Genomic DNA, 20,323 nt, shown 5'->3' on the forward strand with positions numbered 1-20,323 from the left:
TAAAATCTTAAAGTGCTGTGGGCGGAGTGGTCTTGCCTCTCTTCTCCTGCCTGCCCATCCTTCACTGCAACATCAGCAAGTAGGCAGGAAGAGCCCTTGCTTGCTTTACAGACGGACACTCTGCGGCTCAGAGGCAAGCTGCTTGTCCGTGCCCAGAGAGTCTGTGAGTAGTGGAGCCAGGGCCGTAACTAGGCTCGCTCTTCCTCACTCCCAGCCTGGCGTGCCTTAGGCAGTGGCAGTACCAGACACCTGACTGGTTTGTGACAGGAGCTCTGGGGATTCTGGAGCTGAAGGAGGAATGCTGCTGGCATCACTGGCTGTAGCCTGGGGCTCTGGCAAATGTTCTGTGAGCCTTCTGGCCCCTCCCGGCACTGGCAGCACCTCCGCCCCCCTCATCCCGATGGCCTGCTCGAAACAGGTTGCCCGGTCCAGGCCCGTGCATGACTTCGGGGATCTCTTGGCTTCGGGGTTACGGTCTGGCTAATGCGAATCTCACTCTTCTGTCTTTCTTTCAGTCAAGCCATCTCCAAGTCCAAACTCAGGTCAGTACCATTGTTCTATTTGTGCTGTTTCCATAAAACCCCGCGTATTGGTGTGTTCCCTTCTGACGTCTGAATCTTACGTAGAAGATGCCCTAGGCTTGATTTTTACTAAGTGGGCTGTGACACTGATGGAAAAGATCAATCTGTTCCTTAGAGAGTCAACCCCTGTCCTGAGGCAAACATGCTGGAAGATCTCTCCTCCACCCCGAAACAAACCAACCCGTGAAGCACAGCAAGCGCTTTCTACCCACCTCTCCTTCCCTCCCCTGTCCCTCCCCAGTCATCTTCTGAGACAGAGCTTTCCCATCACTTTCTGCTCACTAGCCTTTCCACGTGGGGACCCAGAGCCAGAGCCCTCTGGGTGCCGGGAGTCTCCTGCCATAGATAGACACAGACATAGACCTAAGAGTAGAGTCTAACACTCTGCAGAGGCTAGAAGACAGAACAATCTTTTCGACCTTGAGGGGAGGCAAAGATCCCTTCAGCACAACACCAGAAGCACTCTTCCCAAGGGGGGGAAGATGAAACAAACAACAAAACATAACCTGGGCTTCCTCAAAATGAAAGTACCTGCTCTTTGAAACTATTGCTAGAAAATCAGAAAGAAAGGAGTCTCCATGGTGCAAATGGCTAGGCAGCAAGGGTAGCATCATTGAGAGGTCCCTTGAACTCCCCAGGAGAAAGCACCCCGAGAAAGCCCCATCTGTCTTCACGTGACGCCACTTTTGAGTCCCAGTTGGCTCGGAAGCGCCCACCAACAATTCTCAAGTAACCGGGTAGGAAAAGGGCAGGTGATAGTCTTTAAAACATAGACCACAAGCCACAGATGGAAAAAAAATCAGAGTTCATATTTCATAAAGGGCTAGATCCAAAACATGTGAAGAATAGTGTCAGGGCTAAGAAAAAAATCCAGTAAGAAATGGCAAAAGATTTGTACATGCCCCTCACCCAAAAAATACGGGAGGCAGATGAACACATGTGCACCATGAGCAGCTAAAGGCCGTCAGCAAAGCCCAAACTGAGCCTCCTGCCATCCAACAGCTTCCCACTCACATTAGCCCATAGCAGGGTCCCCACAGACTGCCTCACCTTTCTCCCATGGAGCAGCTGGTTGGTTTGAACCGCTGACTTTACAGGCAGCCATCAAATTCTCACCGGATAGCCACGGCAGGGGAAGGCTAATTAAAATCACAATGGGCTACCATTACAAGCCTATCAGAAGAGGTAAATTTTTTAAAAATCTAACAATACCAGATCTTGGCAATGATGTAGAAGAACAAGAACTCTTGCTTGTGGGAAAGTGCAACAGGATAGCCATTGCAAAAAAAAAAAAAAAATCTATGCCCAGCATATGACCCAGCCATTCCACTACTCTGGTATTCATTGAGGAGACTTGAAAGGCAGAAAACTCCACAACTATCTTTGGCATGCATGTGCAGAGCAGCTGCATTCATAATTGGCCCAAAATGCAAATACCCCCCACCTTTCCACCAAACAGTGAATGGGTAAGCAGATGGCAATTTAAGCACACGATGGAATCTTAACTGTTCGGCAGTACAAAGAGACAAGTGCACACCAAGCCCAGCATCGTGTGTGTCGAGTGAAAGAAGCCAGAGGCTCAGAGGCTACCCTTCTGCTCATGGCGTTCTCCCACTCACTGCCTTCTGGTCACTGCTGACTCAAAGCGACCCCCTAGCGGGGCCAAGACCCAAACCATCCCTGGGAATGGAAAGCCCTGGCCCAGTCTTTCTCCACATTGCTGCTGGTGGTTTCGAACTGCCGACCATTTGTATCGCAGCCCAACTTGTAACCACTACAATGGCATTTTGGCGGAAGGCAAACCACAGGCCCAGAAAATACCTGAGCAATTGCCTGGGACTGGGGTTGGGGAGATTGGGTCATCTGCAGACTTTTCAAGTGGTGGAAATGTTTTCTGTCTTGATTGTGGTGATGATTACAGTCTCTATAAAGGTCACAAACGTTACTGTATGCAAACCTTATCTCAATGAACCAGGTTGATTCCTGGTCAGACAACCAAACCCCAACCTTACTGTCACTGAATCGAGTCTGGCTCCTTGAGACCCTGTAACAGGGTGGAGCTTCCCCTGTGGGCTTCCGAGACCAACTCCCAGAGCAGAAAGCCCCTTCATCGCCCCCTGAGCCTAGTTTCAAACTGCTGACCCAGCGATCCGCAGCCCAGTGTGTGCTCACTATGTCACCAGAGTCCTTGTTGCTCTGTAAACCCTGTGCATCGAAGTCCTTCGCCATTTTGCCCCTGCCCCATCCCTTGGCCTGACCTTTTGGTGCCCACCCGCTCTCCACACTCGACGGCGGCACGAGCGGCTCTGAGGTTGCAGATGTACGCACAGCTATCTTCCCACCTGAGTGCCTTTGGCTGTGCAGGACCCTTCCTCCTGCCCCCCAGGTATCGCTTACTCGACTCTCACAATTAAGCCCAAACTCCAGCCTTTGGGAAAAGCCCTGCCTGACTTTTCCCAGGCCCCTTTGGGCCCTTGCCCCTTGCGCCCTGTCTTGAGCTGCCTCCTGGACGGCATTGTGTGCTTGACTACATGGCATTGCACAGGCATGTATGCTGCTTGAGCACATGCTTTCCTGGCCCAGGGTCAGTGGTCTCATGAAAGAACAGGCCTGGCAGCCTGGAGACTCCAAGCCCATGGCCACCTGGGCCACAATAGGGGTGTTGTAGGATTACAAGGGGCAAGACAGCAAGGTCACCTGGACTGGGGGTGACTCTGCAGCCCCGTACTTGCCATTCCAGCATTGCACCCCACCCTTGAGGCTGGTCTAGGCCAGGCCACCCACTCCTTCCCATGTACTGAATTAATGCGTCCAAGCCTGGAATCCAGCCTGGAATGGACTGAGCCCATGGTGTCCTGGGTAGGTTTTCCCACGTGGTCACCATGCTCTGGCTGCTTGTACATTCGGAAACTGCTGGCCGGAACAGAAATCAAACGTGCCCTGCCTGTTCCAGGGCTTCGTGAAGAGCTGGCACAATCCTGGGTTATGGGGTTTTTCAGCACAGCGACTCAGCCGAGTCAGCCAGGGCTGCAGCTCGAACACAGCCTGGAGCTTCTTCTTGACTTAGGCCCCTTGAGGACGTGCCACTCCATTCTCATCAGTGGACAGCCCCGAGGGGACCAGCACCACGGCCCAACTGGCCCCTCCCTGGGCTCCAGGATACACGTTGCTCCATGCCCTCCCCCTGGTGAAGGGAGCCTTTCCCCAGAGAGTGAGTCAGGAAAGAGAAGCCCCCCTGACTACTAACAGGAGCCAAGGTGGGTGGAGGACGTGCAACGCTTGTCTGTTGGGCGCAGTTCACTTTGTTTTTACGAAAACGGGAATCAATATTGGCTCTTCCCTATAGGTATATTGCAAGCATCAGTGGTTAGGAAGGGCACCTGACGACTCAGTATGACGACTCACGCCCTACTCTACTCTGACAACTCTGCCAGGCTCAGGAGGAGCCTCAGAGGTTGAAGAGAGGATTGAAAGGTGCCCTGAAAGAAGGGGAGCTGTGGCTCGGGAGCCCTTGGCTGTCTGCCGAGTTCTGTGAGGTGGACTGAGATGCTGGGAGAATGTGTGTCACAAGCTGAATGGCTCTCTGCACGATGGCTTGAGCAGATCCAGCACCATGCGGTGGGGAGGTGAACTTCATGTGTGTCTATGTGTAACCTCGGTGTGGCACCTGCTTATGAACTGATGAATAACTGGATGTTATACCCCCCTGAGGATTGCATATGGAACTTCTGGAATCCTCTAACACTGTAGAAAAGAAGCTGATAGAATGACCAATTCAAGAGGATAATTCTCAGATCTGTGCTGTCTTCTCTTCCTTCCTTCTTCTCTCCCCACCTCCATCTGGACTTCCAGGGCGAACGCCAAATTAGTTTTCAGTAGTGTCCGCAGGGCGCTCAGAGGCGGTCTGCCACCCAGGGCGTCGTAACATTGGTGTCTCTTTCAGCCGACGCTGGCGTCGCTGGAACCGATTCAGTCGGAGAAGGTGCAGGGCTGCCGTGAAGTCTGTCTCATTTTACTGGCTGGTTATCGTCCTGGTGTTTCTCAACACTTTAACCATCTCCTCCGAGCACTACGACCAGCCTGACTGGCTGACGCAGATTCAAGGTACAAGTCCGGGGGCCTTCTCTTCTTATCCTAAGTTACAGGTAGTTTTGTCTTTTCCGAGCGTGATGTTGTCGTCAAAGACAGGGACCTTCCCAGCGAGAACTTGGCACTTGAAATGTGGTCTGTCTGAACATAGGTGACCTCCGCTCTGCACCTGGTGTGGTCTGTGCCAGGTGGTGAGACCCCCTTAAAACCAATTAACACCAGGACACCTCATTGCCCAGCCCTGCGATGATCAAAGGTCAAGGAAGGGCCCTCGTGTTCCTTCTCCTCTCTGGCCCCACGGAATATGATGTTCCCCTTTCTTTGAGCATTTTCGACAAGTGGGGGTGACTCTGCCTCCCCAGCAGTTGGCTAGGAAGGTCTCATCCCCTAGCACAGCTTGTTCTGCCATTGACAGTCTCAAGTAATTGAGCATTCTTTCCTTCCATGAAGTCAAAGCCTGCTTCTGTCTAACACCCTAGCTGATAGAAATGATACACCGTGCCATGAGCAAGACCAGCAGGCCTCTTTGCATATGAACATAGCATGGTACTGTACATGCAGACTCATACAGACTTTCTGGGGTGATGTCATACACTTCCCTTACCCGTTTTACCGGCCACTCCGTGGCCACGGACAGCAACCTCATTTTATACTCCCTGAGACAGAGGCCCAGAGATGTCAGTGAACTTCTCCCGGACCACACATCGGGGCAGGTGTGGAAGCAGGGCTGCAATGTGGCCATTCACCAGACCATGAGCATCAGCCCAGGTCTGAGATGCTGTTATGGGTGGAGCAGGAGAGAGGGGTCGGGGTGCTGGAGGCAGTGCTGTCTCCCTGCAGGGACAGGTGGGTTGCGAGGAGGCCCCAAGATGAGATGCCAAGGACACGTCCCTTTTCACCTCCCTAGACATCGCTAACAAAGTCCTCTTGGCGCTGTTCACCTGTGAGATGCTGGTGAAAATGTACAGCTTGGGCCTCCAGGCGTATTTCGTCTCCCTCTTCAACCGCTTTGACTGCTTCGTGGTATGCGGCGGGATTACCGAGACCATCCTGGTGGAGCTGGAAATCATGTCACCCCTGGGGATCTCCGTGTTTCGGTGTGTGCGTCTCTTACGCATCTTCAAAGTGACCAGGTAAGGACGTCTTCCTGGGGCTGCAGGGCCAGCCCTTCGTCGCGAGACTTCTGCTCAGTCCTGCACTCACGCCCGGGCCTCCACTTGTAGGCACTGGACCTCCCTCAGCAACCTGGTGGCCTCCTTGTTAAACTCCATGAAGTCCATTGCCTCCCTGCTGCTGCTGCTCTTCCTCTTCATCATCATCTTCTCCCTGCTGGGCATGCAGCTGTTCGGCGGCAAGTTTAACTTCGATGAAACGCAAACCAAGCGCAGCACCTTTGACAATTTCCCTCAGGCACTTTTAACAGTATTCCAGGTAAGCTCTCCTTTTGGTGCACGTGCGCACACACACACACACACACACCACCCACGTGCGCGCGCGCACACACACACACACACACACACCACCACCACCACCACCACCACGGCCCCCACCCCCACCCCCCGCCCCATGTTGCTTTGTCTGCGTGTAGCTCCGCGAGAAGACTCGAGGATGGCCTTGTGTTGGTGAGCTCCGGCCAATTCTGTGCCAGGCCAGTCATCTCCCAGCTGCTGTGCGATGCGGTTTCAGTCAGTTCTCTCTCTGCGTGCCTAAGCCCACATGACAAGCAGCAAACCAGCACCTCCTGTTTGGTTCCATAAGACTGTTGAGGTTTCCCTGGGTCCAACTCACAGAGACTGCTTCCTCTGCATGGGGGGGGGGGGGGGGGGGGGGGGTCGGGGTCAGGGGCGTTAGGTGCCAGCGAGTCGGCTCCGGCTCTCAGTGAGTGACCCGCGTACGTACGACAGACCAGAACTGTCCAGTCCTGCGCCGTCCTCCCGATTGTCTGTATCTGTCCATCCATCTTGTGGAGGGCCTCCCCCCTTTCCCTGCCCCTCTACTTGGCCGGCATGGTGCTCTTCTGCAGAGACTGCGCGCTCCCCATGGGAGAAAGAGCCGGCGGCGTCGCATTCTCCAAAGAGTCACAGTCTCGGAGACCCACAGGCAGCTCTGCCCGTCCCAGTGTCACTGTGGGAGCCTCTACTTGATGGCACTGAGTTTGGTTTTGGTTCTGGCTCTGGTTTCTCCTGTAACAAGTCCAAAGCACGGGAGACGGAGGCTGGCCGTCCTTGCTCCTTGCTGATTCCCGGGGAAGGCCAGCGCTGTGCTCCAGCCAGAGCCCAGGGATGTGAAGCAGGCAAGTCGGGCACCTTGCTGCTGCTGGTGTCCTCAGAGGAATGCTGACCGCCTCTGCCCCTTCCGTTCTCCCTGCTGTGACTCGGTAAGGACACCCTGGGATTTCAAGGGCGTCTCTGAACTGAGACGTGTGCTGCGCTGAGCTGGGAAGGAGAGCGGCCCCTCCCTCCTTCCGCAGAGGTGCTTAGACGGCTCTGTGCTGGGGCAGCCTTGTGTGCACCTGACTCAATGCAAGGCGTTCAGAGTGCCCTCCTGGCATATTGTGAGTCCACCTCCTTCCCAGATGGGTTCACAGTTACGTCAGGCCTCGTTGCTTTACGTGCGTGACGTTAGCAAGCACCGCTCCTTCGCCCACAAGGCCTGCCGGGCATGGAAGAGCTGTGGGGCTCCTTTTGGATCAGATCTCTGAGCTTTGTGATCCTGGGGAACTCAGGCATTCTTTTCTGAAAACATGAAATGTTTGCTAAGATTCCCTCCCATGTGGCCCTTTGGAGGTATGAGGAATAACTCAGGGGTCATGGCTTTAGGTTTTCCAATGATTCTTTATGTCCAGCCATTAATCACTGGTTCTTTTGTTTGAGGGTTTAGTTTCTCTCCGAGAAAGCGCTCTCTCCCACTCTTCTCTCCATACTGCCTACATGTGCCACAAAAGCAAATGGTACAGACGGGTAGGAACTGGAAACTGGGGAAGCTTCCTCCCACCAGTCCTGTACCGGGAGCTAGGCTGCCTCACAGAAGGGTTTCTTTTGTGTCACTTCGTAGGTTTTTGCTCCCAGATGTAAGTCTGCCCTCCTACCTGCCTGCCTGTCTGTCTTGCCCACTGGTTTGCATCTTGCTTTCACCGCTGGAGGTGTGAGACCCGCCTTCCTGATTGGTTATCAAAGTGAGACTACTCTTTCTAAGGGCAGCGTTCATGTTGTGCATGCCTGTGCCACAGGTTTGGAACCAGTATCCATCCTGAGAAATGTGCCGGTGTATCCAGCCTGTGTCTCATCAAAAGGGGTCCAGTAGGAGACCTTGAAAGTACATCATCTGGTGCTCCAAAGGGGTGCAGTAGGCGACCTTGAAAGTGCATCATCTGGCGCTCTGGTGGGCGTCGATCCCTGGGGGCAATGCCTGGGAGTAGGCGTGCCCGTGTGAAAGGCGGGTGGTCTGCTCAGTGTCCTGTGGGGGTGGGGGGGGGCGTGCCCAGTTTCAGCTGCAGCCCCATTGCTCACATTCTCTCTGTCATGGACGCTCACCCAGGAGCCACGTGGAAGCCGCCTGCCGCCCTTTCCACAACAGTGGGCTGATTTACACTTTCTGATAGCTGGAAGCAGTATCTCATGATCGTTTTAATTGGCATTTCTACTATTAGGAGCGAAGTTAAAAATGTCCTTTCATGTGGCTTAGGTCTATTTTATAGTTCCTTTGCTATTGTCTTATCTTTTCAAACCATTTGCTTGTTTTCCTGTTTGGCTATGATTCTTGACAGTTTAAACATTGAGAATATCTAGTCCAGGTAGAAGATAAGCGGCTCTGTTTCTCTAGAAGAGAGCACATTTTCATTTGTTAGCACACTGGCCTGAGTCCCTGCCGTGGGCTCCGTTGAAAATTCTGGGGGGCGGGGGGGGGGGCGCACCATCTCCTCTAGAAGAGGTCTGCCAACGTGCATGAGAACTTCTGCGTCCCCTGACTTGGGTGTTGGCATCCATGCCCACAGCTCAGTGATGTGCTGGAACAGTGCACAGCCATTGAAAAGAAGCAGACGGGCCTATTGATAGGCTCTCAACAGGCTTTCCACCCCCTTAAAAGAGGTATGGTCTCAGAGTCCCACAAGGGCAGCTCTACCCCATCCTTTGGTCCCTAGGGGTCCTTTAGGATGGATGTGCCCTGGTGGTACAATACTTGGGTCCTTGACTGCCAGCACAAAGCCTGGCAGGTTGAGCCCATTCGATGCCTGGTGGGAGCAAAGCCTGGTGTTCTGCTCCTGCAGACATGACAGCCCCCAAGACATGGAGGGGCAGTTCTCCTGTCACACAGGGGTGGGTGGTGGGGGTAGGGAGGGGACACTGTGGGTTAGCAGTACTCGCTATCACCCCCACATGACTTACAGTTCCTCCAGTGTCAGCTGTGGAGTGAAAAAAAGCACATCGCAGGAAAATGATGTCTTGTGGTGGCTTCTGTGTTGAAGACAGTAGTCACCTGTGGGTGGGTGGATGTGTACCTGGGTCTAAGTGTGAAAACAGGGACAACGACTAAGAGCACACTCGAGGCAGGGAGCGAAAACTGGGCTGGGCTGTAGTCAGGAGGCACCTGGTGTCTTATATGTGATGTGATACTTTTTCACCAGAGGACTTAACTCCTGCATTCGTGTAATTAAAAGTACTATCTTGAAGACTGTGGAATGACAGGTGAATTTGCTCATTGCAAAGTGGACCCTGGAAGGCAGCTTTCAACCAGATGTGGGCACGAAATCACGGTGAGTGGTGACCCAGCTGCCTGGTGATGCCAGTCCTGCCTCCTCAGATCCTGACCGGAGAAGATTGGAATGCCGTGATGTACGACGGGATCATGGCTTACGGGGGGCCGTCCTCTTCAGGGATGATCGTCTGCATCTACTTCATCATCCTCTTCATTTGTGGCAACTGTATCCTTCAAGCTGACCAGGGCTTGGCTCTTTGGTTCTTCTCCTCCGGATTTCCCGGTGGTGGTGGTGGCAGCAAGGGAGGTGAGGTGAAGGAGGTGGTGGGGCGGTGAGTGCTCCTAGTTCGCTGCCTCAGTATCTGCCCTTCTTCAGTGTTGCTGGGCTTATGTTCCCGCGGAGTGAGCAGAGGCACAGTTGGGCTTGGAGGGATGGAAGCTGCATGCATGAAAGAAAGGGGAAGGACGTGGCCAGGAGCAGTTGAGGTGCTGGTCCCAGTGGTCAGCCAGCTCAGCAGCCTGTCTCCCGTGTGGACCCCAGTGCGAGCTTTGGACACACCCATATGAGAACTTCTCCATGGCATCATCCTTGGGGAGCGAGAGGCGGTTCTAGGTCTTCTTCAGACCCTTTAGGACAGGTAGGCACCTCTTGTGTGGTGGAGTCCCCCCGAACCCAGTTTCATGTTGATGCTCAGTACATCGTGTGAGATCCCAGTGCCCATTGGCTAGCTACCGTATTCTGGTGAGCACTTCTGTGACTCCTTTTCTCGGTAAGTGGCCCTCTCTTACTCGAGGTTCTGAAATTGGCCTTCAGATCTCTGTGGACCTGGTCCAGACCCTCCTTTAGCCTGTCACCTTCGGGTGAACCGCTGTCTGTGTCTACTATAGGACCTGGCCTGTAGAGGCCACAGGACATTGTTGGTGGGTGAGTGCTGTGCATGCATATCAGGAGCACCCATCCATCCATTTGGAAGAATCCTGCTCTGTAGCCTTCCCCTAAGGTACCTCAGATTTCTGCAAGTACTTCTCCCCCTCACCTGGCCTGGGCAATGGGCTTCCTCAGTGTGGAGACGATAGTGCAGCTGGCTCCGAGGGCGCCGGTCCCTCAGTGTGTTCTCTGCAGACGCTCATCTCCACACACGGGAACCACGAGCCCACTGACTTGGCTGTAATGGCCCCTCCAGGTACAGCCGTGGCCCTGGCTCCTGCACAGAGATGCGCTCTCCTCACTTCGAGGGTCCATCACCTTTACCCAGATACCTCTTACCACAGGTCTCTTTGCTGTGTATTGGGGTTTGAGGTGGCTGCTCTCCTTCTTGCCCGCTGCAAGATGGACTTCTGGAGTCAGGAATCTTCTCTTCTCCTTCACGTCACTCCTGCAGGATCTTGCAAACATGGTTCCCCATTGGCAGATGTTTAATTGAATTTTCTCTCCATATTTTCTCCTCATGACTAACTCTGGGTTGAGGAACATACTGGACTAGAATCTGCAGAGAATGATTCCCTGGTTAGTCTCTAGCCTAGGGGCCCTAAAACTTTTAAAACAGGGGACCAGTTCACTGTCCCTCAGACCCGTTGGAGGGCCAGACTATAGTTTAAAAAAAGAACTATGAACAAACTCCTATGCACACTGCACATATCTTATTTTGAAGTAAAAAAAAACAAATGGGGCAAAAACACCCAGCGGGCCGCATGTGGCCTGCGGGCCGTAGTTTGAGGACGCCTGCGCTAGCCCGTCACATGTGTTTTCTTGGTAGTCCGTTTCACTGTCTGAAAGGCCCAAGTTGCTGTTCCTGTTCAGTCTCGCTCAGCTTGAATGAGCATTCCTGGGGAGCTGGGAGTCCAGGCTCCTCAGCAGTACCTGGCACAGAGGTGCTCGGGTGCTATCTCTGACTGAGCTCCATAATACAGTGTCACTTAGGAGAGTCCACACAGCATCCCGAGTGAAAGGTGATGGGGAAAAAAGGTCATGGGTATTCATCTTCTTGGAAGACATCTGTTACAAACATGTAAGATTTCCCTGTAGTTAATTGCTGTCCTTACAAGGCTGGAGATAGCATTTCTTCACGGAGATCGTTGAGGGGAGTGTTCAGTGAGGTTAGTCTAGTACTGGTGTCTGCCCGAGTCACGCTTACCCGGCCTGTCCATGTCTGAGCCATGATTTCCCCGGGCTTGTGGCTTCTCCATTTGAAAAACCGTCCAGGACACCAAAGGTGGTTGGAAAGTCCAAACACCATGCTTTCACAAGTGTGTCCTCTTCGCTGACGGGGCTAGCGTGGCCACCCTGACATCCCCGCTCGGCCACCTCTCCGTTTGCCCCTTGGTAAGCTATGTTTGTTGATGGGTCGGCATCCCAGCTGGAGGGAGATTCTGTTTGCAGAGGCCATGGGGAACAGTGGCAGCCACTCCTGTCTGGGCCCGTGGGCTCCCTACTGTCTGGCGTGCAGATGGCTCTGCCCTGCAGAAAGTTGTCCAAGACAAGGGCCCATCTTGATTTACTGCCCTCCCATCTCCACGTTTCTCAAAAGTGGTGCTGAGTCAGACCCAGGCATCTTCTCATGTAAGCCTCCTTTTTAAAGCCAGTCAAGGAACTCACACATACCCCTTTATCGTGAGAGCCGAAACCTGGTAATCAACTACCTGATCACCTCACTTTGTACCTTCTGCAAACAAGAGATCCCAGGGCCAGAGTCAAAAGCGTTAGCCCCTGTGGGAATATTCCACGGAAGCATCCAGCAGCCTCTGGCAGTAAGTCCGGCCTGCTGCAGGCATTCAGGGGCCCAGGGGCCCAGATGTCTGTGAGCTCTGAAGGCCCCTTCACACAAGAGAGTCTCGGGCCGCCCGTGCAGTGCAGAGCTATCGTTACCATGCAGCCTGTCGCAGGGTTGGTTTCCAAAGAGGCATCACTTCCCAGGATCTGTGCTTGTTTGCAAAGACGCAGTCTGTACAAGTTGCTCTTTCCGGACGCCTGTCTGTGTAGAGACTGTCTCAGCCACGTGTCTCAGAGTAGTGCGCACACGGAGGTGGGAGAGACACATGCGCTGCCTTCAGGGAAATGTCGGATGCTTGTAGGCTTTCGTGATCTTTAGTCAATTTGAGCTCTTCTTGGTTGGAGACCATCTTCTATGAGTTTCTAGCTTTCTTGAAGAAGAAAGGAAGGTTCCTGTAGCTCTGGTTCTCTGATTTTAGTAAGTGACTAGCACCGGGGACCATCTCCTGCTACCAGCGCCTCCCGCCACGCAGCGAGATGTGACATTGGCACCATTGGCCACCATGTAGTTGACATTGGCAATGTGTTGTACCCTTAAAACTTCCAAATACTAGATATTCTACTGAATGTCTTCTTGGCCATCGCTGTAGACAATTTGGCTGATGCTGAAAGTCTGAACACGGCTCAGAAGGAGGAAGCAGAAGAAAAGGAAAGGAAAAAGATTGCCAGGTAACCCCCTTTCTACCTGAGGTGTTTGTTGGTGGGCTGCCTCGGCAGCTCGCTCAGGGAGCCCAGCCATAGGTAAGACCCGGCCTCTTCCTGGCGGGGTTGCTCATACTTCTTGTGAGCTGCGGCTCCCGTGTTGCTGCTTTGCAGGGGTTGTGGGCACCTTGTCAGGTAGACCAAAAAGGGTGACATCTTGGACAGAAGCCAGGCCCTTGGCACTCATTCCCTCCCAGCAGAGAACGGGAGTGCACATCCCCTGCCTAAAGAATGCTGCCTCGTGAAATAAACGATGCATTCAATGCTGATTAGCTCTTGGAAGAGAATTTTAATAAGCCGATCTGTGTAATAAGTCCAGGGTGTTGAGATGAACAGGAAACTCGTGAGTTTGGGTTGTGCTAGGTTCTCGCTGTTAGTGTTGCTTTCAATTAAGTTCTGTCCTTCATCAGGGCACTCTTGATTCAGAATCTTGATGAGCATCTCTCCACACCGCCCTCTGCTTACTTCCCTGTGTTCTTGTCTCCATAGGAAAGAGAGCCTGGAGAATAAAAAGAACATCAAGCCGGAGGTCAACCAGATAGCCAACAGTGACAACAAGGTATTTATTCTCAGTTACTTCTCCCCCCTTGGGTCCAAAGAGCTTCCGTCTAGTTGGAACCTCCATGAGTGTGTTGTGTGTACCGCGCTGTGCAGCACCAGGGAGACACGAGCTGGGAGGTCATGAGGGGACATCGGCCGTCGGCTGGTTGTTTAGCCAGCACGGCACCAGAGCAACACTGCACTGCCGCCTTGCCTGGCTTGATGACCAATGTTCTTTTGGGGATTGCGTGGTCAGGGTGGTGCTAGCATCTTCTAGCGGGGATTAAAATCATGGGCTGTAGGAGTCTTGATGGTGTGGTGGCTCTGCATTGGACTGCGATCCACATGGTGGGCAGTTTGAGACCATCCACGGCTCCGAGGGAGAAAGACTGGTCTTTTTGCTCCTGCAGACAGTCACAGCCTCAGGCACCCACTGGCAGATCACTGTGAGTCGGCACCGACTCGGATAGCAGTGCATTTCAATTAATAAATGTCTATTTCCAAAGGCAACTTCAGAACTTAAGGACTACCCTGTCAAACCCTGCTACCCCAAGGACAGCTCTGGGCTTTTCACGCATCTGCGCATTGAGTCAGTGGCTGCTGGGAGGCCGGTCCCGGGGCTTCAGGAGTGAGCAGGGTTGACAGGGGCCGGCCCCTGGAGTGCACAGCCTCACAGGGAGACTGCGAACCGGCAGCAGCTCTCATGCAGCGTGAGCGACCAGCGCTGGGATGGTAAAAGGACTGGATGCACTTTGTGGCTTGTTGCCCATGACAGTGGTGTTTTCTTCATCTCCCCTGGCCCCTAGACCTTCACTCTGAAGAAAAACCACCATGTTGGGGACATCTGCCAGTCCTTACACACTTGGGCACACCCACTGGAGGGGACGTCACTGCCCTGTGTGCTGGAATGCAGACGTGATTCTTTGCTTTGCTTCTCTGCAATGCACCTAGTCAGAGGCTCTGCTTCTCTCAAGACTTCTCTTCCCCTAGGTTATCATCGATGACTATCGGGAAGAGGATGAGGACAAGGACCCCTATCCACCGTGTGATGTGCCAGGTATGCTGATGGGGCCCTGGGCGACATGCCCGTGACATGGTGGTCTTTGCTCTTGTGTTGTTGTCAGCTGCTGTGTCTGCTGCTGGGCGGGCCCAGCTGGGCACACAGTGGATTACTGAAGCAATCAGGGTCATGGACCCAGTCCACTTATGGACCAGCTAGCTCCCATTTCCCCTAGTCACTGGCAGCGTTTGTAACATGCAGTCCAGGTGATGTTGTCCGGAAAGCGTGAGGGGATTAGGGAAAGTGTTCTAGAGGCCACCCAGAGTCCAGGAGGAACTGGTGAGTCTGGACGAACTGTGGTGGCCTAGTAGTTACACATCGTGTTGCTAATCAGAAGGTGAGCGGTTCAAGACCACCAATTGTTCCGAGGGAACAAAAGACGGTGCGTTCTACTCCACTTTGTACTGAATTACAGTCTCAGGAACCCACAGAGGCAGTTCTGCCTTGTCCTGTAGGGTCACTGTGAGTTGGAAGCAACCCAATGGCAGTGTGTTTGGTTTTGTAGTTTGGGTGAGTGAGCAAGGTGAGAAGTGAGTGATCTTGAATTCCCACCAGGGTTTTTCAGGCAACATCGAGCAAGAAGGCGACTGGGGAAAGAGCCTCCCTCTGGGAGGACGCTGTGAGGGTCCTTGCAGAGCTGCAGTCAGATCGCAGACTGGCTGGGAGCCTCATTCCCACAACTAAGCCCATGCCAGGCAGGGACACCTTGATGACGGGAGCTTTGACTGACATGGGCTAGTAAATGCTGTCACGGTTCAAGCTCAACTGCCAAGTGAAACTGAGAAAAGCAATCCCAAATTCAGAGATTGTTTGCTTTATGCCTACTAAAAATAAAGTTTCATTTAAAGTAGGGGAAGAGGAAGAAGAGGAGGAGGAGGAGGAGGAGGAGGAGCCTGAGGTGCCTGCTGGTCCCCGTCCTCGAAGAATCTCAGAGTTGAACATGAAGGAGAAAATCGTCCCCATCCCTGAAGGAAGCGCCTTCTTCATTCTTAGTAAGACCAACCCGTAAGTACCCCTTTTCACCCCAGTCCCTGGCACAGCTCACTGGAACCCTACATCATTGCTTGGCAGCAGTGGCTAGGGATGGGGGCAAGGGGAAGCAGCTCACAGCCCCTTCTGAACCTGAGCATCTCCGCAACCCCCACCCAAGTCCGTGGCAGCCCCGGCCCGGCCTGGCCTCTGCACCTCTCTTCCTAGACTGCGCTCTCCAGGACGTTGCGGCCGAGGGCCGACAAGGCTCTTGGATGAATGTCGCTCAGGGTTCCCTCCTCCCGCAGCCCCAGCCCTGTGCTCATCATGATATTCTAGTTGGCGCTCCGCTCCACTGGCGGTCCGTGTATTGTCAGTGTGAACTGTTTTCCGTCCACAGGGCCCATTTCAGGCGAGGGCCTCTCTGCTTAGAGGCCGTGTGCGTGAGGGTTTGTGATCACATTGGGCACAGCATCTTCCTCTTGAGGCCCAGCTGGTTGATCATTTTCTCCTATTGTGTTTTCCGACAATAGAGGAATGCTGCTCGGTACTATTTCATAGGCGGTTGCTATTCAATTCAGCTTAATGCCGTTCTGCTTGAAGTAGCATTTCTCATATTCCATGGTAAAGTGCTCACCAGGAACGTGGTAATGAGCCACCCACTGTCAGAGGAAGCTGGTTTCTAGGTCTTCGGTCTCCCAGGATTGAGCGAAGCACCAGGGGCTTAAGTGGCTCCTGGACGGGTTTCTGGAATTGCAGTGGAAGTTCTTCGCACAGAGAAGAACCCTCCGTAACTCACAGGCCTCCCGGAGCAGGGTCAGGCAGGGCCTCATGCTGCTGCGCTTGGGCTTGGTGACAGTCGGACGGCCCAGGGGCACCTTGCAGCAGCAGCAGCAGCAGCAGCAGCAGCAGCAGCAGCAGCAGTGTCTGCTGGGCCTCTTAGAGAAGATCTGATGACAGTGTTCTACAGCTCCTCACTGTTCAGAGTGGGGGTAACCCCTTCAAAATAAATAGGTGACTAAAGTGGCATTGCTCACTGTATACACATACCTTGAAAGAATAGACTGATTTTCCCCAAAACCTGTGAGCACTCCTGTCTTAGAAGGTCTCCGCCAGAGTCAGCTGCAACTGACCACAGACCACAGACCTTCCCCAGGGTTCTGTCTCAGCACGAAGCAGCCCCGAAACCGGAGGTTTGGAAGGCAGGGGCGGCAGTGGGGGGGTTGGCGGGGGGGTCGTGGTGCATGTCACCTTCACCTAAAGTTGAGTCCAGGTCTTTGTTTTGGTTACAATCACTTTGCCATTTCAACGTTCTTCACATGGATACATCGGTCACCCAGTGGCATTCATTATGTTTGCCTTCTTGTTCAACCGTGACTCCAGTTTCGAAGACTGAAAACAGTGATCTCAAAGAAACACCTGCCTATGATGAAGAACATTGACAGCACCGTGCACTGCCAGAGAGACAAACAGGTCTCTCTTGGAAGAAGGACAGCCGGGGTGCTCCTTAGAGGCGAGGACGGCCAGACTTCATTTCACCTGTTTGGTCGTGTTGGCAGGAGAGACCAGGCCCCCAGAGAAGGACATCATGCTCCGTAAAGTGGAGGAAGGCCCTCGACGAGGTGGGCGGACACAGTGGCTGCCACGAAGGGCTCAGGCCCAGGAACCGCTGTGAGCGTGGAGGAGGGCTGCTGCGCTTCAGGTCGCTCTGCGTCAGAACCGAACTGATGGCACCCCACAACGGCAACACTCTATAGACAAAGCCGTCATAGTCTTTAAGTGTAAAGTCAAGTACTGAGGTCAGAATGGTCAGTCACTAGCTCGCACACAGGACATGAGGGGCCACAGTAATTCAGATGGCACTCCAGAACCAACCCTGGACCCCAGGGTCTGTGGTGTTGGCCACACACACAGACCTCCCTTTCTTGACAAGACCCAGGAGGATTCTATGGGAATTCTAGCACACAGCGTAATAACAGTCTTTCAGTGTTAGAAAACGAGGCTTAACTTTCTAAGGACTAATTGAGGATCAACTCTAAAGTTTTAAGGAAAAACATTTATGACCAGCTCTCCCAAGATCCAGGGATGTCATCAAACCTCACTTACTGCACATCACATATTAAAACACCCACAGTGCAGCCCGAGAACGAGGGTTGCCATGCCCTCTGCGAGCTGTGGGCGTGTGGTCTCACCTTGGCCCCCTTCCCAGAAGCAGGGAGCTTCGTTGTGGAGTGGGACATGTCAGAGCCGTAGTGTGGCACTGGAAATCCCCTGATCCGCAGTCATCCTGCCATCTTGAGGAGGTTCTTTCACCTCCTTACGCCTCAGCTTCCCCACCTTCAGAAGGGTGGGGGATGGCCACCTATTTAAGGTCTAAGTGAAATGGTCTTGCCCCAGCATGTCCTTGGGCTTCACAGGGCTAAGAGGGCGTTTGGGTTCGCCTGGACAGGGGCCTGGGGGCACAGTAGACAGCGCTCACCTGCCCCATCTTTTACCACAGAGGGACCCTACTTTTGAGGGCCCCAGAGCCGGAGGTGCTGGCCCTTCTGCTCTGACCCTGTCGGGAACCGTGTCAGGTCTGTGGTCTGTGCAGTGACTTTTCCCTGCAGGATCCGAGTGGGCTGCCACAAGCTCATCAACCACCACATCTTCACCAACCTCATCCTTGTCTTCATCATGCTGAGCAGCGCTGCCCTGGCCGCTGAGGACCCCATCCGCAGCCACTCCTTCCGGAACACTGTGAGCCGCTAGGGGTAGAGGTGGGGGTGGAGGGCGTGGGGGGGACGTGGCAGCTCGCCATGGCCTCAGGCAGAGGCCTTCCTCGGGCTGGGACCCACAGCAGCCTGTGGGGCTGACGACCAGAGCAGGGAGGCTTCGTGTTCATTGCAAGGCCTTCCGTGTTGGGGTTAGTTGGTGCCAAGGGGCTTTATTTATCGGGAGGAATCTTTATTGAATTGTTCCTTTCAAACCTCATTTTAAACACTCGGCAGTAATTCACGGTGGACTCGGGCCCCTCTTCCCCTCCCCAGGCCAGTTCTCATCACGTCTTCTCTGAGGCCCTTTCCAGTGGAGGCCAACTGGCGGGGGAGACCGTCCTGTGCTGAGGAACTATGGCCGAGGTGCCCGGGGGAAGGCCCGCCTCTGAGCAGGAGAGGCTATTAACAGGGCTCTTTCAAGCCCTGTACTGAGGAGACACCAACAGAAGTTACAGCAGTTATGGGAGGTCGAGTTGAGTGGCTCCCTGGAGTGGAGCAACTGCAGGTTTTGATGGAACAAAGGGTGGTTCACAATTTAGGAACAGTGTCCTCGCGCTGCATCTATGCTGGAAAGAAACGTGTGTGTGCATTAGTTCTGGCCTCAGCAGTCTCCCCTTAGCGAGTCTGCTCATGAAGGAGGGAGACCAATCTGAAGGAGAGAGCTCTGCTTCTGCAGGCCTGGCCGCGGTGTGTGCGATGCCAGCTTGCTGTTGAGTAAACCTGGAATCACGCAGCGCGGGTGGAGGCCTTCAGTGATCAGATCAGTTGAGATTTGCGAGTGAAGTCTTTATTCTGTCCTGAGGACAAACCCTCGTGCCTTTCTCTGCTTTCACTGCCCCTGCGCTTGAAGGCTGGCAAGCCTGTGACTTGGGAGTGAGCGATCACCTAGTATGATGTGCAGGTGGGAGGGGGACAGCCTCAGAGCCCTGTGGGAAGCTGGAGGCTAGGAGGGGGAGCCCACTCGATGGCAGTGGGCGTATTCTGAAGAAGAGAGAACTTTCCCCCGAGGTGGCTTGCTGGTGTCCACATGAAGATGGAGGCCCCCAAGCCTTAGACTGTGCCCCTCACTGACTGAGACTTTTGTGAGAGGTGCCCACGGCTGTCTGTGCCTTAACATGTAGATGGAATGAGTCCTATTCCTGAAGATGAGACACCAGAACCAGACTCAACGCCACAGATCCAGTTAGGACTCCCAGTGGCCCTACAAGGGCAGGGGAGGACTCTCCCTGGGAGTTTCTGAGACTGGAATTTTGTATGGGAGTAGAAAGCCCCGTCTTTCTCCCTGTTGGTGGTTTTGAACTGCTGACCTTGTGGTTAGTAGCCCAACATGTAACCACTACGCCACCAGGGCTCCTGAAAGTGACACAGAAGATGAAAAAGTCGCACGAGCTTAGGACCTGGGTCCGGAGCTAGTGTCGCCCGTGGGCTCTCAGGAGCCCGTTCACCTCGAGACGGCGCAGTCTGAAGGTCCTCCGTGTGAGGCTGCGCGGTCATTTGGTTTCCTGTCGCTTCTTTCCACAAACGCTGCTGCTCCTTCTGTCAGTGACATGCATGTGCGTAGATGCATCATTTTTAAAATACTGCCTGTTGGGTCTTTTGGGTTGTTTTTTTAGTTTTGTTTTTAACCTTGGCTGAGTTCCTGGTGTAAAGAGAAGAGCGGGTGAGTCGGGGAGAGCTACACTGATCCCACCACTGGGACGTGCACTTGGAGGTGGCAGTGTTCCGCGTGCCTTCTGCATTGTAGTGACGGAAGGGGCAGGGTCCTGGCAGTGACTGGAAAATGCCTCCCTGTCTGGCCAGAGTCCCAAATACATAGAAGTGGTCAAGCAGCATTCATCCATCCCGAAGCTGGAACACTTAGGAGGGTCAATGACTGTCTAAGGAGAGAAGGTCGTCTGAGGGCAGTCAGACTTGGAAGCAGAGATACTCCTTGTAAACCACCTTGTGAGTGTAGTGGCCGAGGACTGTCCTGCAGTGGACCGCACACTGCCCGTGGCCTGAGGGGCTGCCCCCCTCTTATTCCCAGAGTGCATTGCACATCTTTTTTTTTTTAATCAATTTATTGGGGCTCATACAGTTCATCACAATACATAGATCAATTGTGTAAAGCACATCTATACATTTGTTGCCCTCATTATTCCCAAAATTCGCTTTCCTCTTG

At 53.6% G+C, this 20,323-nt stretch overlaps 1 protein-coding gene across 10 annotated transcripts in view; it reads left to right on the forward strand.

Moving 5' to 3' along the window:
• The window catches only part of CACNA1D (calcium voltage-gated channel subunit alpha1 D), a 364,222-nt gene that overhangs the window by 266,664 nt on the left and 77,235 nt on the right, over positions 1–20,323 (forward strand). For all 10 annotated transcript variants that reach the window (XM_004715209.3, XM_004715211.3, XM_045297543.1 and 7 more), the window contains 10 exons: positions 516–542; positions 4,525–4,685; positions 5,578–5,803; positions 5,894–6,101; positions 9,471–9,591; positions 12,690–12,804; positions 13,327–13,396; positions 14,368–14,434; positions 15,286–15,442; positions 18,016–18,145. In XM_004715209.3, coding sequence (XP_004715266.1) covers positions 516–542; positions 4,525–4,685; positions 5,578–5,803; positions 5,894–6,101; positions 9,471–9,591; positions 12,690–12,804; positions 13,327–13,396; positions 14,368–14,434; positions 15,286–15,442; positions 18,016–18,145 — 1,282 coding nt within the window. The remainder of the gene's footprint in view (positions 1–515; positions 543–4,524; positions 4,686–5,577; positions 5,804–5,893; positions 6,102–9,470; positions 9,592–12,689; positions 12,805–13,326; positions 13,397–14,367; positions 14,435–15,285; positions 15,443–18,015; positions 18,146–20,323) is intronic.

The sequence above is a fragment of the Echinops telfairi genome, unplaced genomic scaffold, assembly GCF_000313985.2.
Source record: "Echinops telfairi isolate 266 unplaced genomic scaffold, ASM31398v2 ScPeMD7_7420;HRSCAF=8458, whole genome shotgun sequence".
Classification (NCBI taxonomy): domain Eukaryota; kingdom Metazoa; phylum Chordata; class Mammalia; order Afrosoricida; family Tenrecidae; genus Echinops; species Echinops telfairi.